The 19,868-nt window shown below is 50.9% G+C and overlaps 9 protein-coding genes across 9 annotated transcripts; 3 read left to right on the top strand and 6 right to left on the bottom strand.

Annotated features, from left to right (window-relative positions):
• Positions 1 to 78: 78 nt before the first annotated feature.
• Positions 79 to 2,191, bottom strand: PV10_00650 (uncharacterized protein). Its single transcript, XM_016364758.1, has 2 exons — positions 1,559 to 2,191; positions 79 to 1,486 (listed from the first exon to the last, which is right to left on the bottom strand). The coding sequence occupies exons 1-2, from the start codon at positions 1,784 to 1,786 to the stop codon at positions 629 to 631; spliced, it is 1,086 nt and encodes a 361-aa protein (XP_016228407.1). The 5' UTR covers positions 1,787 to 2,191; the 3' UTR covers positions 79 to 628.
• A 609-nt stretch (positions 2,192 to 2,800) lies between these two features.
• PV10_00649 (uncharacterized protein) lies at positions 2,801 to 4,889 on the bottom strand. Its single transcript, XM_016364757.1, has 3 exons — positions 4,248 to 4,889; positions 3,988 to 4,199; positions 2,801 to 3,934 (listed from the first exon to the last, which is right to left on the bottom strand). The coding sequence occupies exons 1-3, from the start codon at positions 4,783 to 4,785 to the stop codon at positions 3,119 to 3,121; spliced, it is 1,566 nt and encodes a 521-aa protein (XP_016228406.1). The 5' UTR covers positions 4,786 to 4,889; the 3' UTR covers positions 2,801 to 3,118.
• Positions 4,890 to 5,515: 626 nt separating this feature from the next.
• PV10_00648 (uncharacterized protein) lies at positions 5,516 to 6,574 on the bottom strand. The gene is made up of 2 exons (XM_016364756.1): positions 6,381 to 6,574; positions 5,516 to 6,325 (listed from the first exon to the last, which is right to left on the bottom strand). Exons 1-2 carry the CDS (start codon positions 6,477 to 6,479, stop codon positions 5,765 to 5,767), a joined length of 660 nt encoding a protein of 219 aa, XP_016228405.1. The 5' UTR covers positions 6,480 to 6,574; the 3' UTR covers positions 5,516 to 5,764.
• A 2,504-nt stretch (positions 6,575 to 9,078) lies between these two features.
• On the bottom strand, positions 9,079 to 10,242 carry PV10_00647 (uncharacterized protein; the record flags this gene model as incomplete). The annotated part of the gene is made up of 1 exon (XM_016364755.1): positions 9,079 to 10,242. One exon carries the CDS (start codon positions 10,240 to 10,242, stop codon positions 9,079 to 9,081), a length of 1,164 nt encoding a protein of 387 aa, XP_016228404.1.
• Positions 10,243 to 10,662: 420 nt separating this feature from the next.
• PV10_00646 (uncharacterized protein) lies at positions 10,663 to 11,693 on the bottom strand. The gene has a single exon (XM_016364754.1). The coding sequence runs from the start codon at positions 11,468 to 11,470 to the stop codon at positions 10,688 to 10,690; it is 783 nt and encodes a 260-aa protein (XP_016228403.1). The 5' UTR covers positions 11,471 to 11,693; the 3' UTR covers positions 10,663 to 10,687.
• A 411-nt stretch (positions 11,694 to 12,104) lies between these two features.
• PV10_00645 (uncharacterized protein) lies at positions 12,105 to 14,201 on the top strand (the record flags this gene model as incomplete). Its single annotated transcript, XM_016364753.1, has 1 exon — positions 12,105 to 14,201. The coding sequence occupies one exon, from the start codon at positions 12,105 to 12,107 to the stop codon at positions 14,199 to 14,201; it is 2,097 nt and encodes a 698-aa protein (XP_016228402.1).
• A 404-nt stretch (positions 14,202 to 14,605) lies between these two features.
• Positions 14,606 to 15,293, top strand: PV10_00644 (uncharacterized protein). The gene has a single exon (XM_016364752.1). The coding sequence runs from the start codon at positions 14,665 to 14,667 to the stop codon at positions 15,211 to 15,213; it is 549 nt and encodes a 182-aa protein (XP_016228401.1). The 5' UTR covers positions 14,606 to 14,664; the 3' UTR covers positions 15,214 to 15,293.
• A 20-nt stretch (positions 15,294 to 15,313) lies between these two features.
• On the bottom strand, positions 15,314 to 18,077 carry PV10_00643 (uncharacterized protein). The gene is made up of 2 exons (XM_016364751.1): positions 17,607 to 18,077; positions 15,314 to 17,557 (listed from the first exon to the last, which is right to left on the bottom strand). The coding sequence occupies exons 1-2, from the start codon at positions 17,795 to 17,797 to the stop codon at positions 15,445 to 15,447; spliced, it is 2,304 nt and encodes a 767-aa protein (XP_016228400.1). The 5' UTR covers positions 17,798 to 18,077; the 3' UTR covers positions 15,314 to 15,444.
• A 233-nt stretch (positions 18,078 to 18,310) lies between these two features.
• PV10_00642 (uncharacterized protein) lies at positions 18,311 to 18,991 on the top strand (the record flags this gene model as incomplete). Its single annotated transcript, XM_016364750.1, has 2 exons — positions 18,311 to 18,347; positions 18,396 to 18,991. 2 exons carry the CDS (start codon positions 18,311 to 18,313, stop codon positions 18,989 to 18,991), a joined length of 633 nt encoding a protein of 210 aa, XP_016228399.1.
• Between the last annotated feature and the right edge of the window lie 877 nt (positions 18,992 to 19,868).

Here is a 19,868-nt window from a genome sequence, read left to right as displayed (position 1 = left end):
ATGTCATGTCAGCTTCACTTCACTTGGGTTTCCTAAACATCTCGTACTCCGTATAGACCCCGCACTTTACGTACCTGTTAAAGATGGATGAGGACAACATAGTATGTATTATTGCTAGACACAAGCTCTGCTCTGGCAAAAGTATAGATCAAAGCAAGAGCTTGCATGATTTGTGGTCACGTAGTTGCCCGGTGGAAATTGTCATGTCTTCCATTGGTTCTTCTCCTCAACCGCGACTTACCCATTTCTCGAGGGTGACTACGCGTCGTGGTGGTTACTGCTCTTCTGAACTAGCCTTCTACAGCAGTTCTGAAGGTCCTCAGTTGGCTATCCTTGGATCCTTGACCTCTCAGTGACAGCGACTCGTCCTTCTTCCAGCGGCCTGGCTGCAAGTGCTTGGTCGTAGACAGTGAGCGTTGATCGGAAACACTTCCCAGGACAACCAGGTATACTTCTGAGTGTTTTATGACTCTGGGAAAGTCGCCATCTGGGTCTCAAGACCCTTGACCAGCATATGGCCTGACATTGCAGGCTTGGAGGTGTTTTCATACCTCAAGACCCTCGAGCATGATTTGGCCTGGTTCTCTTGTTCGTGCGAACTGTATCAAGTACGCAGCACGACACCCTCTCATTCAGCAGCAGGCTTTTGTCCTCGTAGAAAATGACAGTAGACATAGAGACAAGAGCGATCATTCTGGAACTCCTTTCGGACTTTGGCAATAAAGACCAGGGTTTCTTCACGAGTCCAGCCCAGAACACGGGTGAAATATGCCATGGACACAGGTTCAACCGAGTCAAGCATCTGTGCTTGAAGGTACATGCCCGTCTCCCGGAGTTTGCGGTCCTTGGGCCATCTTCCAATTGGGACTTTAAATATTTCATGTGTGACATTTTCAAAGCTAACGCCTCCAAATGCGGTCAAGACCTCGTCGAAGCAATTGAGACGCTTGCCAAATTGAGAGCTTGCCTGGTCCAGCAGGGTCTGCCATTTCATGATGTGAGATTCCTCGCTCAGCGGCTCGGCCTGGGCGTGAAACCAGACGTCAAATTCCTGTGCCTCGTACCACCCGCCAGGAGCGAGGTGGTCGAATGCCTGCTGGAATAATCGTGGCCAGTTGGCGATGCTGCCGACCATGTTGCGTTGGTGGATCAGGTCAAACCGTTTCGAGGCGGGGTAGGCCCAGGGGCTTTCAACGTCGTCGACGACAAAGCGGCAGTTGGGTGCGGTCCAACTAGGTTGGATCGGCGATAAGTCGTTACCCAGAACCTGGGCTTCGGGGTATTCGTCCGCGAAATCGAGAGCCCAGATGCCAGTACCGGTGCCAATGTCGAGCACATTATGTGGGCTGGATATCGGCGACTTGTGGAGGGCGCCACCGATCACGAGTCCAAAGATATGGTGTAACATGTCGAGCCGTTCCTGTTCCTGGTCGTCGTTGGGTAGTGCGTATGAGCCCTCGCGGTACTTGTGGTATCGTCTGCCATTCTGTGTTTGTCAGTCGGGCGCAGGCAGGCCATCGTGGCCCGACGGGGGAAAAACAGGCGCGTCTGTGCTGACCTCGTAGACATAATCAAAGACGCTGGACGCCAGGGACGTGGTGGTTGTGCTGCCACCCTCATCGCTGCCACCAAATGTCGAATCCTGGTCGGAGCCGACCTCGATGTTGAGATGGAATTCCGCCATGGCCGCGTTGCTGGGATCGTTGGGGGAGGAGTGATCGCTGCCTTCGGCCGGGGAGCGTGAGTGAGATTCTTTCACAGCAGCTGTCGGATCGTGGTCTGCCATTGTCGCCACTGCGTCTGTGCGTCCTTAGGACGATACGCATGCAATCAATAATATGACCTAGCAGACTCCCGACTTCGGATTCAAATTGTAAAGTCGTGGGTAACCATCAACCGTACCGAAAAACAAACGACATATTTGCCCTGTCTTGGAGCTGTGTGTTGATGAGAAATGGGAGAGTGGATGGACAGGGCTTGGACCCGGGAAAAGGGCTTCGTGTTGGGTCCCGAAGACGGTTGACATCCTGGCAGATGCTGACACGGTTGGGTTGTACAGCGAGTGTGTGGCACCCTGTGTGGAGTGTCGCGTGTGTCTAACGTCGGTCTCGGGTGGGAGTGGAAAACATCCTGTCGTCTGGACGCCCTGGCTGCATGATAGGTTGCGATGCCATGAGATGGGGAGAATTTTAACGGTCAGATTCAGGTTGTTGGTTGCTAATGGAAATTCACTAACAGGAAAGTTTGAATGGACTCAAAGCCTGACGGCGCGGCAAAGAGTAATAACTTGAGGAGAGCAGGGTTGGATGCACATACTACTCCGTATAACATGATCCATGCCATTCCATGCACATCAACTGTTGGATGAAATTACCAGCTTAGACTGACCTTGCAGCAGTAGATGCAGATGCAGACGCAGTCCCAAGACTAGGAGAAGCTGCAAGCAAACACCATTACGAGCCCGTTGAGCATCTTAAGGATGACGAAGTCCTGATGTTTGTATTGATGCCATCAATGTGATCAGTATGATTTGTCGTCTAGATGGATCTCAATTACACACTGGCTGTGTTTCCCTAGAGTCCGTCATAATGTAAATCGTGATTCGTACTGCATAAGATGATTGATGCCAGGCTCGATTAGAAGCTCCAGATCAGTCGGGGGCGCATCAGGGGCTTCTCTCCTGCCACTGCATATTGCAAAGCGACCTTGGCTAGGGACTTTTAGGTAAGAATCCGGCAAGCTCTGGACCCCTCCGCCCTTGAAGCACCCACAGCACACGCCCAACCTTGGATGGAAACGGGTTAGAATGTACTTAGAGGCGTTCCGTAGGCTGGTATTTTGTACCTGTGGAAGGACCGAAGTACGCCAAGTTAGGGACTGTACATGCTCATGTACCTAGGTAGGTAGGTATACCTGGCTTGCCCGCAGGAGCCTGCAGATGCCCTGGCGCCATCACTTGACAGCACACACTTCCAGACCCTCAGCAGACTGCGACATTGGCTACAACAGTACCAATGCATACCTAGGCTGGCGCATCAGGTCAGCATTTAAAACATGTGCTGGTGAACCCTGATTCTACCCCAAGCCATCATCCATTCCATTCTCGGCGAGCTAAAGCCTAGACATCCTTCACTCGCACCCTCAAGCCCTTGCTTTCCTTTCGGTTGAGTGGTGTGATTCCGTCACCCACAATTTCGATATCTCGCTCAAACTGGGTGTCGTACAACTCTAGGAGGCCCCGATCTCCGTCCATCTGCACATCGGCGCTGCCGTAGCATCGAAACACAAGCGCCAAAGTTATATACAACTCCGCGTACGCCAATTCCATGCCAATGCATTGCCTTGAACCTCGCCCAAACGGAACAAGGTATTTTTCCAGCCCCGGATTTTCAAGCCACCGTTCAGGCCGGAAGGCAAATGGCTCTTGAAAGTAGTTGGGGTCGGTGTGAATCAGCATCCCCGTCAAGGAGATGGGAGTACCGGGAGGAAGGATATACGTCTTTCCATTGTGCTTTGTTTGATCTGTAAAGTATATGGGCTTGTCCGGGTCAATCCGCTGCAATCGAGAACTGACCCCGTTGCTGAGCCGGAGAGATTCTTTGATGCACGATCGGAGGTAAGGGAGTTGTTCAAGGCTGGCCAATGGTGGAAGTCGGTCAACATTTGGGATGGCATCTCTCAACTCGTCTCGAAGGTGCTTGAGGGTTTGGGGTTGGGTGAGGAGGCTGTAAGTCGCGTATGAGAGGGCAGATGCTGTTGTCAGTGTCCCGGCGATGACTGTGACTTGGCCATCTTGCCAGAGTCGAGACGGAGATTTTTCCGAATCGGGGAGGTTGCTGTTGAGGATTTCATGAAAGATGGTCTGGTGGGCAGCAGCTTTGTACATGTCACTATTCCGGTTACTTTGGATGACTTGAATTTGGGCTTTGATATCCTATAACCAAGCCTGTCAGCAGAGAACGCCCCACTGGTCGGCACCGAGCATACTCTTTGCAGCTTCACATAGGAAGCCATGTTAGGGTCCATCATGACCGCCACCGAGTCCGGAAGCACTTGCATGAGATGCAGGATCCAGGGCATCTGTTTGGTCAGATGACCCATGGTGCTTCCTGCGACCGAGGCGTCGTGAAAGCTAGGATCAAAGTCTTTTGCCTCAATTCGATTGTCATTACGTCCCAGAGCATACATTTCGGCCACGTCTTGTAAGGGTCAGTCAGTCCAGATGTGGTGGTGGCAAGAAAACGTACCATTTGTCAGGGCGGCGTAGGCCAATGACAGAGTCATGTGCTCGGCATCGTGTTTGAATTCCTCGAAACGAGAGAGAAGTTGTTGGGCAACTTGTTGAATCAGAGGCTGTAGACTGCGCACCTTGGCTTTAGAGAAGAAGGGGTTGAGTGCAGCTCGACGCATGCGGTGGACATCGTGCTTGACCGTGGCAAAGGCGGAATCAGGAATACCAAACTGGTCGCAGAACCACGCCCACTTGTCACGCTTCTGGGAGGCACCAGTGAAGACAATGTCGTAGAAGTCGGGGTCGGCAACGTGAACTTCTTCTGGGTTGATGCGGATGATAGGGCCATACTGGTCATGCAGTTGTCTGATTTTGAAGGTGTACTGGCCAGTCAGGACGACATCGTAGTAGAACTCGTACCAAAAGGTAATCTTCGCGAGGATGGGCCCGGGGATGTGGGCGACGGGGCTGAAATAGAGCCGATAGATGGCCAGACAGGCGAAATAGAGCAGGGCAGCGAGGGCAGACCCGAGAATGAGGTTTGCTTGAGACATTGTGTGACCTGTCAGATGGAGGCAATAAATGAGGGCAACAAATTGACAGGTCTTGTACAAGTTGCCCACAATGTCGCATCGATTTATCCCAGCGAACTGTTTCCTGGTGACACGAGCGCGTGGGGGACTTGGGGGGACTTGGGGGGACTTGGGGGGTTCTTTAGTGGCCGAAGCCTTCACCAGAACCGTTTTGGCGCCTTGCAGCGTGACGAGCCGGCGGTGATGGCGGAGATGGCGTTTCCGGCAATTAAAGCGCCGCGAATGCAAATCATCAGTAACAGTTTCTAGGCTGTGACTTTGATTGGTGGGTGGTTGATAGGGTCGTTCTTGCTGTTGATTCTGTCATGGCTGCATTGGCAATTGCTCTGTACGGAGTGGTTTGGGGGCGTGGCTTCCACCTGCATCTTCAGTTACTGTAAGTGCAGGTGCAGGTGCAGGTGCAGGTGCAGGTGCAGGTGCAGGTGCAGGTGCAGGTGCAGGTGCAGGTGCAGGTGCAGGTGCAGGTGGTCCAGATGCATCCACCTCAGTCTCCAGCCACGTGTAGCTTTGATACATCCCAGGTAGCAGATAGCATACAAGGACTGCCGACACCGCATGACCTGCAAATTGTAGATAGCAGACTGCAAGCCATGGCTGCTGGATCTCTGGAGGCACCTCAGATAAAGATAAACTCAAACCGTGGACACGCACATCCAACATCCGCCCGTCCTACCATCCACCCACCAACGAGGTCTGATTCTCTTCCTCATTTTTTTGGTTCGCTCTAAGACATTACCAGTAACATGACAGCCAAAAAAAAGCACTCAGACAGATCTCTCATTGAGTAGTAGAGGGTACTCAACATCGTGTCAGTCATATCCCATCCAATTTTGGGAGAACTCCTGCTTGCAAACTGGGCGTCGACCATCTCCAGGCAATCACCATCAACACTCCTGCCTGCCATCTCAAATCTACCACCTTCCTCCCTTTTGCCCACTTTTCATTTCTTCTCTTTCGATTCTTCCACCTTCAACCTCTCCACCACCTTTTGCCGTAGAAAATCACTTAATCCCAATATCCCATCGTTGGTGACAATCCTATAAGTCCCACTCTGCTGGTAGTTACCCGTGCCATCTGTAAATGAACCATCTCCTTCCACCTCGACGCTCCCAAAGATGTCTTCGGGGTCTGCAATCCGTCCAAAGTCCGGAATTTTCCTCGAGTCCGAAATATGAACCCACCCGCCTCGTCCTGCGCTGCCGTGACCACCTTGGTCTGACGCACCCGAAGATCCAGTCTTCTGCCTGCGCACCGGTTGGAACAGAGATGCGCCAGATGAGGATATCATCACTGCAGCTTGTGATTGCACCCCGGGGTCTAGATGTGCATTCTCAGCAATGACAGAGTGTACAATAGGTAGGAAGCGAGGGTTTTCAGTAAAGGAGTCTGGGTTAGGGGGATTTCGCCTCGACGTGCCAATGGCCAGGCTGGGGTTTGGTGGTGCGGTCGGTAATAAGGAGAGAATGTGACTGTCGCGGCTCAAAGGGTCAGGGAAGATGTACTGTCAGGCGTCTGTTAGATACTTGGGATAGGTCACTGTCAAGAATGGAGCTCACAATGTGTGGATTGTTGCTCAAAGTCGACACGCCGCGAAGCTGAAGGCTCAGGCGACACGCCTGACGCACCGTTCTCAACCCTACTGATAAAGGTCTCATTTCGACACGCAGGGAGAGTGACTGGGTTGTTTCCTGTACTGTGGTGGCTATAACTGCACCATCGACGATTTGATGAGCTTGTCCGCAGTCTTAAATTCGCACCCTTACAGTCCCCGCGTTGATGATGAAAAGATTAAAGATTATTACCAAGATTCAAATGACGTCATTGTAAACATCCAAATCCAACTGCGCCAGATGAATTGATCGTCCTTCCATCTGCCCAATGTGCGTAGAGCCAATATTAATTGAATTACCTTCTTCCGCCTTTTCACTGCTACATCTGCTCATGGGATTGTCCCCAACCATCAAGTTTCTCCATAAAGCCTGCGAATCCCATTCAGATCATCCAGCTGAAGTCGACGTTTAGTGGCATTGTCTGCGACCGTGGGAGCCATGATTGCATTATGATCATTAGAATGAAGAAGTCCCAGAGTATGGCCAATCTCATGCAATGCCACCGTCTCAATATCAAACCCATTAGGGAACGCACCGTCCACCCAGACATGCTCTTCATCGTCAAAATGAATTGGGAGGGGAGGTTTTCCATTTTTCACAATAATGCTCGCGGCCCCTGGGAAGTCGGCGTGCGCTAGAGTACCTCCAACCATACCTTGACTGTCGATGCGAAGAAGATCCGGATCGCGAGCATCACGCCAGTCGACGTACAAATCAGGATTTCCATCAAGTGCCACCTCAGCAAAAGTCAGGCCGACTCCCGCTTCCTGCCAGGTAGCAAACGCCCGCACCACTGCCGCCTTGCACTCGTCCTCGGAGATGTCGTTGGACAGAGGGCCCCATGCGTAAGTCAAGTCTTTCTTGTCCCATTTGCTGATGACGTTTGCCGCCAGTGGGTTGGCGCGGCTGTGGGCACAACGTGGCTGTGTCAAGGCTGCCTTGGTAGGTCCATCCAGAGTTCCAGTCGGTTTCAGGTTGAACCAAGATTGGAATTTCAATAGAGCCACACGGGTTTCCTCGTCAAAGTCATCGTTGATGGAGAATGTCTGGGACTCGGCATAGTCGTAGTGTTTGAGATATCTCTTCACCTCACATACCCCCGCGTGCGTGTCGCCGGGCTTGATGTTGTATGGCAACTTGCAAATCGCCTGGCGGTTGAACTGAGTGACTTGCTGAATGGGGTCTTGAGCCATGATGGAAGTGGATAGTATTTATCGATCGACTGAACTCTCTTTTTTCCTGGAAATAAGGTATTCAAAGTGATGGCTCTTGTTCAAAAGAATTTCTTTTTCTCTCCCCGAGGGGAAAGGCTCGCCATATATGCATCCCAGATTCTTTCTATCTCACACGCATCGTCATCTCACAGGCAGAACCCATATTCCCAACTAGGATACCTGAATATTCACCTCGTAGTTTCAGCTTCGTGTTCATCTTCGGTCAGGGATTTTCAAATAAATCCCCAGTCTGCCTTGGACAAAAAACGCGACAGACCAGTCTACAACTTGTTTATTCCACCTTGGCACGGCTTGGTATGACAATCATGACCATTCTGATCACCAGGATCGACCAAGACAGAGAAAGCCCCTTGGCAACCTGCAACACCACTAAAACCTGACCTGACACGGTAGTTCTAGTGGTGCCTGGGATGAGAACACGAGTACTTCCGTGTTTACCTATGTACCTGCTCGTGTCCTTGGCCCATATATCGTCATAGCTGGAAAACGAAAAAGAAATTCCACAACCATCAGGTCCGTCCTTGTAAGTTGGGGAGCTGAAGTGGCGGTCAACCCCAGATTTACATTGTTATTGGATCGGGGATGAGACCTGCCTCGTGTACCTGGGCTGCTTTTTACCGTAATTAGAATTAATTGATAGACATCTTCTCAGCTCCCATTCAGCCCCCTTGGCGATCCTGTTCTTCCCCTAATGAGTTTGACCCTAACTGTGTTCCAAGGTCAGGATGGCGTCACTTGGTGAAATATGGCACTGGAAATATCGTGCAAAGTTCTCTACTGGGAATGAGTGCAATGCACAAAGAATAAGACATGGAAACATGAACGAGATGTGAAGGTCTTGCAACAGTGCAATATCAGCATTTCTGTTACGATGGAGTCTTAAGTCCAATCGGTGGCCAGTAGACAAAGTCGCCGACCCTGCACATAACGAACCTAGTGTTCGATATCAAATTGGACGGTTTTGCACTGATCGATCTATTGTTCGATATCAAGCTGACGTCCTTCCACTGATCGAACTACTCCCTGGTATCAAACTGGACGATTCTTGTACTTATCAAACCATTGTCTGATGTCAAGCGGACGTCCTTCCACCGATCAAACCTGCTGGCCGATGTCATAACAATCGCCCTTGAATGCATTAAACCTGCTGTCCAACGCGTCAAACCGCTAAACTTCAGGCATATGCTAAGCATGCATCAAGGGTGAGGTGTCATGTCTTTCACATTTTCCGTGACAACACGTCGTCCAACCTGTGTCCCCGAGGCCGACCCTAATGACAAATCACAACAACGCCCGATGATCAATCACTCAGAGTCCGTTGGGTTCATTTTCGTGCCCTCTTGGCCGGTCGCCCCTCTGCCTGCCCTCCTTCCGTTGCTGTTGCCGAATCAATTGGCTCGAGGCTTTGCTCATCGATTGGATTCATTGCTTTCCTCGGTGTTTGCCATGTCATTTGGTCTGTTATTTGGCATATCTTCCTGTTCGCCGCTTGGCTCACTGGTTGACTTCTTCTTTTTCTCAACTGGTTTCTTCTTTGGGAACTTCTTTGGGTACAGGTGCTTTGCTCGGGCTAGGTCTTCTGGGGATTCGAGCCCGTGGACCAGTTTGAAATGCCGAACGAACGAAGTAAAGACTAGAATACCGGGTTTTCCAGGACAACCATCGCAATAGTATAGTGTGTCTCCAGGAATCAATTGCGCAGGACCCGCAAGGGGGGGAAGCGGTTTTGACTTCTTTGGCTGCGTTGGTGCCTTTGGCTTCTTTGGCGGCTTTGACGGCTTCGGGTCGCTTTCCGTAGTGGTTACAGTTGGTTGGGCAGGCTCTGACACTGAAGGAATGCTCGGTGACGGAGGTGGTCGCGTGGTGTGAATGTCTGGGCCTTGTTCTTGTGTATGTGTGTCATGTGGCAGTGGCCGATCGTGAGGTGAGTCTTGTTTCATTGACTCATCAGGCTCCGAGGGGGTGCCGACCACTGAGTCAAAGAACAACTTGTATTCTTCTTCCTTGATTCTCTCCTGCACAATGAGGGCGCCTTGTTGAAGAAAGTCGATAGTGCCTGCCTGTGCAGCCGGATCATCACGATCCACCAATCTCATTTCAGCCTCAGCAAGCGCCCGTTGAGTGACTTCGTTGAGCGTATCGTCAGTCAAGGCACTCGTCAAGAGGGATGGTTGCTGGCCTCCAGCGGTGGCGGTATCGAGTTGGTCAAGTTGTCGGTGCCAAATCTCTGTGAAAAGTGCCATATCTGCATCTCGCAGAGATACCGAAAGAAGCTGCATGTTGCAGACAACAGTCATGCGAAAGTTCTCATTGAACGGTGGGAGGACCCTGGGTCCGACGAGTCCCGGGAGGGCGTCATCGATGAGTTTCAGGAGGGCGACATCGTAGTCAGCACGGTGCACAGCAGAGATCACAGAGTCATCTCGAGCACTGGACAATAAAGCAACAATGCCATCTTCATACGCCTTGCGACCAACGGTGACAGAGATGATGTTGTTGACCTTCATCAGGGTGTCCAGACATGCCATTGCTCCATCACAGAGGAACTTCTCTGTGGTGGAAACGGCGGCCATTGTCAAATGAGTCTCCGTGCGAATGAAGAGGGAAAGAGTGGAAACATCAGGAGAGGAACAGAATATTTATGTCTTGAAGAAACGGAGTCACCAGGACCTCAGTGAAGACGTCTGTCTCAGCTTCATTGATTTAGGAGTAGCAAAAGTCGACAATGCCTGAAATTCACCCAAAACCATTGAATCGGTGAAGAATGAGGCGAGCTAGGAATGATCAGTGAATAGACTGTAGTGAAGGTTATGCAAGGATGCTGCGATGATGCTGCGATCACATGGAGCGCGGACGAGCTGCCCAGCTTCAGCGAGAGGGATTAGAGTGACAACGGAGGCATGGGAAAGATCTGAGCTGACGAGAAGCCTCACTGAGTTGGAACTAGCTTTGATCACTGTGAAGGAAGATCTTGATTCAAAATCATGAAAAGAGTGCAGAATCATATTGTAGGGCCGATCAGGTCTTTTTCCACCTCACCTTGCCAATCCATTGTGCCCATTTTTGGACGTCATCCCTCTCGCAAATGAGATCTAGGGAGTAAAAGCCCTTAGCAAGGTCTTCGTTGGAAGCCATTCGATGGACAAAGGTGTGACAGGCACGACAAAGCCAGGCGACACTGTTCAATTGCTTTTCGTCATGCCAGCCTCTCTTGAGCACCTTTGCATGAACTTGCCTGGGAATTAAATGGTGATAGGTCAAAGGTACCCAGTCGCGGTCACAGATTTCACAGGCGTTCTTCTTCGTATCGATCCATTTCGGGGGCGGAACTGTGACACTGGGTATATATGCTGAGAGAAGAGCGGACATGAAGGTTTGTAGGTCGGACTTGGGTGGCTCTATGAGCCCATATGCCACAAGACTGTCAGTGACAGTGCCTGAGATGTGGATACAAATCTCTTCGATGGTAGACAGGGTCAATGGCAAAGACCACTTATCAGACAGAATGCTGTCTTCTTGGAGTGAGTCGTATGACAAAGCCTTCAGATCGACAGGCAAGTCGGAGAAGATCTCGGTGGCAAGATAGCTAGAGAAGTCGCCCAGTTCTTCTGGGTTGGTCTGATTATTTTCGAGTGTTGAGATATGACCAGAAAGCCTGATAGCAGCAGGGAACACATTCTTTTTCTTGCCTCCGTTATCCCTCCTGGTTGGTTTTCTGCGAGGGACAGAGGACTTGTCGACAACTGTCGTGAAGACACAATCTCTGAAAGCATCGTAGTTACCAGAATTGTCTGTGTCCATGTCTCCAGCTGCGATTGCATAGCAAGACGATCATTGAGCTGACTGCTGTTGTGTGTAGTTGGTGGGTGAGGAAGTAGTAGAGTAGGACGGTGTGGACACGGCCATGACTTTGTGCATTGATGTGATCTGTCTTCCTACCACCCACCTAACTATTCGATTGTTGAATTCACGCGTAAGGCCAAATGAATGCTATGTATCCATCAGCCAAGATGGTGAATTCAAGCCTCAAGTTTCATTTCAGCAGAGAATCAACAGTCATGACACGTCGTCTGAGACGTTGAATGTTCATCTGCCACTCTTGTCTTTATGATCCACTGGTCTCGGCTTGGTCCCGAAAAGGAAGGCATCACGTGGGAATGCCACAGAGTGATACAAACAAATGATCCGCCGTCTTGCCTTTTCTGCTTAAATACTCCACAGTTAGACCACTAGTCCGGAATAGGAAGGATCGGGGTCGTCTCCAGTCTACTCGACCTCGGCATCTATTCATCTCATCTCGGTACCGAAGTCGGACTCCCTTTGAGTGCCCCGGTTAAGTCGACCTGTGAATTCAAGACATATAAACTCTGAAGTCCCCTTGTCTCTTGTCCGATATGGGAGCTGGCGACTTTCTTCCCTGAATTGTGCAGGTACAATGGCGGACTTTTCAGCTGAGTTGAGGCCAGCGGATCCTCAGGGTCCAGATATCCTGAACCAAGAACGCGCCAATTCCAATATTGATGCATCCCAACTCGCTCGCCATCTGCTGCACCGTAATGACTTCTTGGAAAGACAACGTAGGGTTCTAAGTGTCATTGAGCATCTACCGGTCTTTTCCAAGAGAAATCAGCTCAATATAGCACGACCAGAGAGATATCAACTTGGACTCGCACGATCTAAAGAACTTCGACGACTAACCTTGAAACATGGCTGGGATCTGGAAGATTTCAAGATGGCCGAATACCTTGTTGGTGAAGTCGGTCCCTATGCGCTCCACACCGTCATGTTCTCTACGTCTATCACAGAGCAGTGTAACGAAGAGCAGATGAGATACTGGCGCCCGAAGGTCGACAGCTGGGAAGTTATTGGTGCCTATAGCCAGACAGAGCTTGGTCATGGGAGTAATGTTAGAGGCATCGAGACCGAGGCAAGATGGAACTCTGACACTCGAGACTTTACCATCCACAGCCCGACCCTGACCGCTGCAAAATGGTGGAATGGATCGCTTGGTCGCACTGCCAACCATGCCATCATCATCGCCCAGCTCATGCTGCCCAAAAATGGAAAGTTGGTATCCTTTGGCCCCCATCAGTTCGTGGCTCAAATACGAGATATGAAGACAAACAAGCCTCTGGAAGGACTCGTCATTGGCGATATCGGCACAAAGCTGGGCTACGCTGCAATGGACAATGGATATATGCTTTTCAAGAACTTCCGGGTACCACGGTCCGCTCTGTTGGCACGTTATACTGGCGTTGATGAGAATGGAAACTATATCAAGCCCAAAAACCAGGCTTTGGTATACGGAAGTATGACTTTCGTCAGAGCAAACATCATCATGTCTGCACGCCTAACCCTCGCACGTGCATGTACTGTCGCAGTGCGCTACCTCTCCATTCGCCGCCAGTTCTCCGATCGAGACGTGAACGGTCCAGAGTTATCTGTGTTGAGTTATCCTACGGTTCAGATTCGAATCCTGCCTCTAGTTGCTGCGACCTACGCCTTACACTACACTGGCGAGGCCATGTACAACCTCTACTGGGCCACCCGCGCAGATATTGAGGGTAAAGGTGACACTTCGAGACTCGCAGAGCTTCATGCTGCATCGTCTGGTCTCAAGGCAGCTTGCACATTACTCGTGGCAGATGGAAGTGAAACATGCCGAAGAGCCATGGGAGGCCATGGATTCGGTGGTGGCAGTGGCTTGATTCCTCTGGTTACAGATCATCTTGACAAACCCACTGTCGAGGGAGACAGCTGGATGATATCACAACAAACCGCCGCCTATCTCATTAAACGCATGACTGAGACGCAGAAAGGATCTTTGGTTGAACCCATCGATCACCAATTCAAGGCCTTCTTGCAGGACAAGTCAGCCAAACGTTTCGACATTTATGGAAACGATGAAGATATTGTCAAAGCATTCAAGAACCGGGTGTCATGGCTCGCGTTGAAGGCTTACGAAAACCGAGTGGAAAAGCAACAAAGCTGGACCAGTATGATGGTGGAACTTCACAACCTTGCAATTGCCCACTCCGAGTCTCTGCTGGTGGAGAACTTTTACAATGCTGTCGTTGTTGGTGTTCCTACCCCCTCGGTCGACCCGTCGACGGTTGAGGTCTTGAAGAATTTGTTCAGATTATTTGCCCTTCACCTGATCGATGCCAAGAGTCGCGAATTCCTCTTCTCTCAAGCCCTCGACTTACAACAGCTACAGTCCATCACCACTGCGATCCAAAGGCTCCTAGGAGAAATTCGTCCTCATGCTGTCCGGCTTATGGATGCATGGGCAATTCCTGATTATGCGCTTGACAGCGCGTTGGGTCGGGAGGATGGAGATGTGTACAATGCCTTGTGGCAGAAGGCACATCTCGAGAATCCATTGAACATGGAGGTGTTCAATCCCGATTTCAAGACCCCTGAAATCATTATGGGTGAAGGAGCTGAGCAAGCCCAGGCTCGAATTGAAAAACTTGCATTGGGTACCTACGGCCATGAGCAGCGTAAGGGTGAGGCTAGGGCCAAACTGTGAGGGATGGTATTTGATCGTCATAGAACCTAGACCCCAAGTCGGATGTTTTAGATACAGTTTGGATGTCCTCAGGGCCCGAATTATAGATGTCTGCCCTTGCTGGGCTCAAAAGACTCTTCTGCGGTTGCCACGGACAGACAACTTAGACCTACTATGTGCTTAAATGAATCCTTCATCTTCGGCAACTTGCACTCGACATATGAGTCGGCTATTGCGGCAATTCCTTTATTGGTTGAAAGCCTCGGCAACCCCTCTGAGGGATCAAACTCGTGGAACGCCGAAACATCTGAATCCTGCGTGTGGGAATATACACTTCGACAAAGATCAGGAGATTAGGCCAAATCTCGACCTTGATAAGACTTTATCGTTCCCTCTGCCAACTCAGAACAATATCTGGCCGGGTGGGTGCATTGGAGACATACGAGGACATCGGAATACACAATACTATACGTTACAACCAAAAATGAAATCCAACATCCCCACCGAACTCACCACACCATGGTGTCGACAAATTCTAGAAGATCCAAAAACCGAAATATTCGACATCCCCAGCGCCGCCACCGAAACAGGCATACCAGACATTTCCAACAGCATGTTTCTGCGAACACTGTACAAACCAGACGGAATCCGAGCACAGATCAATTTCATACGACCGACATCCCAACCCGAAGCGGTGACGGGACGCGAATTTTGCTATTTGATGTATATCGGCGACGGCCTCGATGGTAAAACTGGTCGCGCTCATGGCGGGTTCAATGCTTTGGTATTGGACCATATGTGTGGGTGGGTGGCTGCGACCGCCAGTTCTTCGCGGGCACCTCTTACAGCGAGCTTGACTATTGACTACAAGGCTCCGATTCAAACGCCGGGGATTATCTTCTGTCGTGGTTGGTTGTTGGAGATGAGTGGGCGGAAGACATGGATTCAGTCGGTGATCGAGGACGAGGATGGGAACGTTCTGGCAAAAGGGAAAGCACTTTTTGTTACTGCGCGTGATGAGGTGAAGATATGAGGAATGACTGATGGATGGCTGGGGTTGATGTTTCCTTTCTACGAGGGGGAGTGGCTGCGGGCCTTCTGTCTAAAAGCAGCGCGCATAAATAGATTGGATGGTTGAGTCGATTGAAATAGACCATGTTAACAAAGGGGTATCTTGAGCGATGTTGAAGCCAATAAACATGCATAGATGCTACAGCGCATAGCCCAGACCAGTACTGACAAAACCAACCTTCACTCCATCCTGTCAAGCTCGACCGCGGATGAGCTCATCTCTCCAAGACCACGAACCGTCCTGTCGAGCGCTGTCGCCGCCAACGTTGAAAACACCGCTGATACCTTCAAATGCAGTGATTGATCCTGTCAAAGACTTTGCATCGCCGTAGTACTTCAGCCGGTACATCCCAGCCTCGGTGTGAGGTTCAATCTCCCACTCGATGGCAACCTCACTTGTTCCCAATGTTGTACTTTTCCGTTCCCATCGATAGAGCAGATGCCAATCTCGGTCAGATCGCACCTCTACCCACCGGCCATCGTTTGTGTCGAATTTCTCAACAGCAGCAAACGTACCCTCGAGACGAAAATTGCTGCGAGGGTTAGCTCCAACGAATAGAGCGTGGGCCCCTTCTCCAGGCAGGTGGACCCGGGCAGGGTCTGGTGACTCCAGTGTTTGCCCGAACCGACGGAAAAGTCCAGCATTGTCCACAACAACCGGTTGGATAAACGATAGGGAAGTATTGACATTGATGGGAGGATTTGGGCCGGGAGGGAGTCGATCCAGACCTGACGTCTCATCTTCAGATCCCAAGTATGGGAGGTACGTCAACGTCAAATTCATATATGCCGCCAAGGTGTGTGGTCCATATAGGGTGCTAGCCCCTTCATATCGCTGCACTCCATATTCCTCTTCGGTGGCAATGTAATGTCCATAAGTATTGGCCGGTCCTCCAAGAACCACTTTCGGGTGCTCAATGCCCAACACAGCTGGCGCTGCTTGAGCTATGGCTTCTCTCCATCGCCGACCTGACATGGTAGTGGCCTCGCCTGGCGCCACGATGATGATCAAGGGACCTATTCTCAAGAGTTGAATATCGACGATATTTGGGGACCAAGCATAAGGGCTTTTGGCAGCACCCACGTCGAGAAGGATCGGTTTGGGCGTTTGACAAGCAATCTGCTCGTCTGTCGGTGGATGAACGAAGCTCCGTGCGAGCTTCCACAATGGATTTTTGAGAGAAGGTGAGTCATCTGTGTCATTGGTACCCTGGGAGAAATCAAATGCTCCAGGCCCATCCGTCGTTCCACCAGCGAAGCCGTACCCCAGGGCAGCTGAGCAGGTCCGGAGCATCCGAGACCCATTGATGGGAGAGGTAAAGACAAAGGAAGAGAGGTTAGCATATGTGTGAAAGGAGGATATGGTCGAGGCCGGTAGGTATTCCAAGTCTTTGCTATGGAGCAGATCTCGGGCTGTTGCTGCTTGACGATTACCGATTTCAAAGCATGATTTAGTCCCTTGGTCGATCTCTCGAAACAAGGGTCCTCGACCGTGACAAGTCTGAGTTCGTCCACCACACGTACTGTCATTAAAAGTGCATGGGAAACCGGTATCTTCGCAATACGCGCCCAGCACGTTTGGCGAAGTATCACCAACATTGGACTGCGAGAAGCCTGCCACGAAATCGGTGTTGATGTTTCTCATGGACTCTTCGGTCAGATATGCAGCTACACCTTTGTTGTCTCCGGTGATAAGTGTGTTATTTTGATAAAGAGAAGTGCCATGTACGGCAAACCAGGTCAAGACTCCAAGGGGCTGGCCATCTGCCGCGCTTTCGAACTTTAATAGGGTCAAAATCTTGTCAACATCGCTGGAGTATCGGCTTCTCTCTGCTTCGGGGTTGCGAAGGTATGCAGATGGACTTCGATTGACATTGGCATCGTTCACTTCTTTCTGACCATATGATAGACGGCCTGGCGTAAGGCTTTGATGAGCACGCTGAATGGCGAGGACCGAGCCATTGACAATTGCTTCGTAACTGTCTTTGCTGAACCCCAAGCTCGTGATTTGGGGGAGCAAATAGTTTAACCAAGCGCCTGGGCCGCTATGACTATGCGTGCCCGTCACAGCTATAGTGTCTTTGGTGTAGGCATCGTAATCTGGACCAAGAGCTCGGAGGTTCTGCAAAATGCCATCACGAATTGCCGTATCACCAGACTGAGTGTCAAGAACAAGGTAAACGACTCTCCTTGAGGGATCTGACACACTCCCGATGATGAAAGCTCTCGTGTAAATACGTTGTCGAAGGCCGGTGCCTGATTGGGCTGTATCAGCATATCCCATCATGTTGATTTCCACCACCGGGCTGCCACAGTCAGCGGAGAGACATCATCAGTGGCATTGGCATAACACACCCTGTAATATCAGCCTTTCCCACACCCAGAAGATAATCGCCTCGGAGTGTCTGCTCGCCATTTCGGACAGTGGGGGGCAGTATGGCACTGATGGGTACTTGGGCAACAGGCAGCAACAAGACCAGTACGATTCCGAAAAGCAGGACCAGACTCAACGTGATGAGAACGTTTGCTGCCGGCTTTCGAGGCATTGTTGAACTCTGCCCGGTCTTCTGATTAGATAGCGCCTGGTGGTCCTTTGGGCTGTGGGTGGCCCAGAGTGATTCTTTTGGAGCAAGGGAGAATGTTCGTCGAGACCATATTCTTCGCCAACGTCAATCATCTGAGGAGACAGATGCTCTTCCGGATGTTTTGATCCAGGCTGTAACTGATGTGCGATCTTGTTTCTGCCCGACAAACAGGAGTCCCTTCGTTTCAGATTGTCATATGAACTTGATTTTAGGATCTTTGCCTGTGGCGTCATCGCTTTTGATAGACGAACCGCAAGAAGCCGCAGGCTGCAGCCACAGAGTCGCACCTGCCCTGATAGAACCAGAGACGCCACATATCCCAGCCACATTTCAGCCACATTATATCTATCACGTGATGATGCCATATATCTTGGCAAATATCAAATAAATCTCGACGTGAACGGGACTCAATTTTATTACCGTCGACAACCGACTTCGACGACCACCCTGTGCCAATCTAGGCCCAGTCGAGACATGCCTCTGATTCTAGAGTCTCAGGGCTCTCTGCCATGTAAGTGGAGCTCAAACATTGACATCGGGAAGTGCTGACCAAATCTAGACATTGACGGCGACCTCTCTCCCCATGAACGCTCTACCGCCCTGAATCTCATCAACAGAGAATTACCCGATGACCATCTCTCCAAAGCCCACCCCTCGCTCGCACCCCTCCCCGAAGTCCAATTCTCCGAGGCGTTCTCCACCGAGATAGAAAGGGCAGGTGCGAAACAACCGATGCAAGGCGGTATTGATGTTTCTCGCTACGAAGCACAAGAAGACCCCGCAGCTGATACCGATGAGGATGCATGGCGCCAACATCTGCGGAGTGCATACATCTCCAGCATGTACCTTTTAGGCAGACAGGCCAACCTGGACCTCTTAGACGAGTACGGTAAAAATGCCTGGCTTGTTTCAAACTCTCAGATGGAATACATCCTACAGGATCTAGAGCAAGAACTGGATCGCGTCAAGAACGAGGTTGTGACGGTGAACAAGGCTCGAAAGCAGGCCCAGGAGCAGTCTAGGGGTGAGCTTCTGGCCCTTGAGGAGACTTGGAAAAGTGGGATTGGCAAGATCCTCGAAATTCAGGTTGCTACGGATAACCTGCGGCAGTTGATTTTGGAAAGCCGACGCAACCTGGGCCAGGCACCTCGCTGACTTGAACCCGAAATGGAAGCTAGCATGCCTTACATTGCAGCAGTATTATTTTCTTCTGGCTACCGTGGGCGAGCATGGCATGACATGGCACGGTGATTACCCACTGGTGGCTTCTCAGACCGTCAGCCAACCGAGCACTCGGCAATGTCCACCGTGCTTGTCTCAGCCAATGCGCACACAGGATCTCCAGTCCATAGTGACGACTTGGAGCTTCCCCTTTTTGTGCACTGGCATCAAAGCCTTTGATCATATGCTATCCCGCCAATTCTGCTGGGCGAGAAAGACTTGAAGCAGTTTTTTTGCTTGGGGTTTTCGCGGCTCCGCCGGGAAACCGGCTGACAGCCACGACAGCCACCAGAATACTGAGACCTGGTAGTCCTCGATTGGGCGGTGAATCCCACAAAAGGTCTTACAGAAGTACGTCAGCAGAAAGAGGGGTTGCTCAAGTATTCAGGGCAAAACTGCGTTGGTCCGGACGACGCATGAGGTACCTCCTCATACCGTGGCCATTGGCATTGGATCAATACCAATCAATGTGACTCTCATGATCCTGAGGAGCTCCCCCGCAGACAGGGGACCCCCACACACAACGAGTACGTGTGGAGCGAGTATCAACTCCCCATGTCAGGAATACGCATGATTGTTGATCGGGATGTGCTCAATTTCAGAATCAATTAGCCTGTAACCCCCACAGGTGGAGAAATGGCATCGATGTTGTCGGGGAAGGTCTTGGTGTGCGGCGAATGTTCGATACGACACCCTTGACTCAACCGGTACTGGATTCGTACCACTCTACTCGCTGTCGAATAACCGCTCTGGTCAAAGTCGACTTCCCCGCGTTTCTTGATCAACGGCTGTCTCGGTTGTGGAAGTTGCT

This window comes from Exophiala mesophila, assembly GCF_000836275.1.
Source record: "Exophiala mesophila strain CBS 40295 unplaced genomic scaffold supercont1.1, whole genome shotgun sequence".
In the NCBI taxonomy this organism is placed as follows: domain Eukaryota; kingdom Fungi; phylum Ascomycota; class Eurotiomycetes; order Chaetothyriales; family Herpotrichiellaceae; genus Exophiala; species Exophiala mesophila.
This window is presented reverse-complemented; position numbering and strand designations above follow the sequence as displayed.

What these genes read in the sequence shown, in the direction of transcription:
- PV10_00650 (XM_016364758.1), bottom strand. Translation starts at nt 1,786, where the DNA reads ATGGCAGACCACGATCCGACAGCTGCTGTGAAAGAATCTCACTCACGC. An exon ending in TCTTTGATTATGTCTACGAG is followed by an intron (nt 1,487 to 1,558) that starts GTCAGCACAGAC and finishes TGACAAACACAG; the next exon opens with AATGGCAGACGATACCACAA.
- PV10_00649 (XM_016364757.1), bottom strand. Translation starts at nt 4,785, where the DNA reads ATGTCTCAAGCAAACCTCATTCTCGGGTCTGCCCTCGCTGCCCTGCTC. An exon ending in CTACGCCGCCCTGACAAATG is followed by an intron (nt 4,200 to 4,247) that starts GTACGTTTTCTT and finishes GACCCTTACAAG; the next exon opens with ACGTGGCCGAAATGTATGCT. An exon ending in CCTATGTGAAGCTGCAAAGA is followed by an intron (nt 3,935 to 3,987) that starts GTATGCTCGGTG and finishes GCTTGGTTATAG; the next exon opens with GATATCAAAGCCCAAATTCA.
- PV10_00648 (XM_016364756.1), bottom strand. Translation starts at nt 6,479, where the DNA reads ATGAGACCTTTATCAGTAGGGTTGAGAACGGTGCGTCAGGCGTGTCGC. An exon ending in TGAGCAACAATCCACACATT is followed by an intron (nt 6,326 to 6,380) that starts GTGAGCTCCATT and finishes GACGCCTGACAG; the next exon opens with TACATCTTCCCTGACCCTTT.
- PV10_00646 (XM_016364754.1), bottom strand. Translation starts at nt 11,470, where the DNA reads ATGGACACAGACAATTCTGGTAACTACGATGCTTTCAGAGATTGTGTC.
- PV10_00644 (XM_016364752.1), top strand. Translation starts at nt 14,665, where the DNA reads ATGAAATCCAACATCCCCACCGAACTCACCACACCATGGTGTCGACAA.
- PV10_00643 (XM_016364751.1), bottom strand. Translation starts at nt 17,797, where the DNA reads ATGCCTCGAAAGCCGGCAGCAAACGTTCTCATCACGTTGAGTCTGGTC. An exon ending in GGAAAGGCTGATATTACAGG is followed by an intron (nt 17,558 to 17,606) that starts GTGTGTTATGCC and finishes TGACTGTGGCAG; the next exon opens with CCCGGTGGTGGAAATCAACA.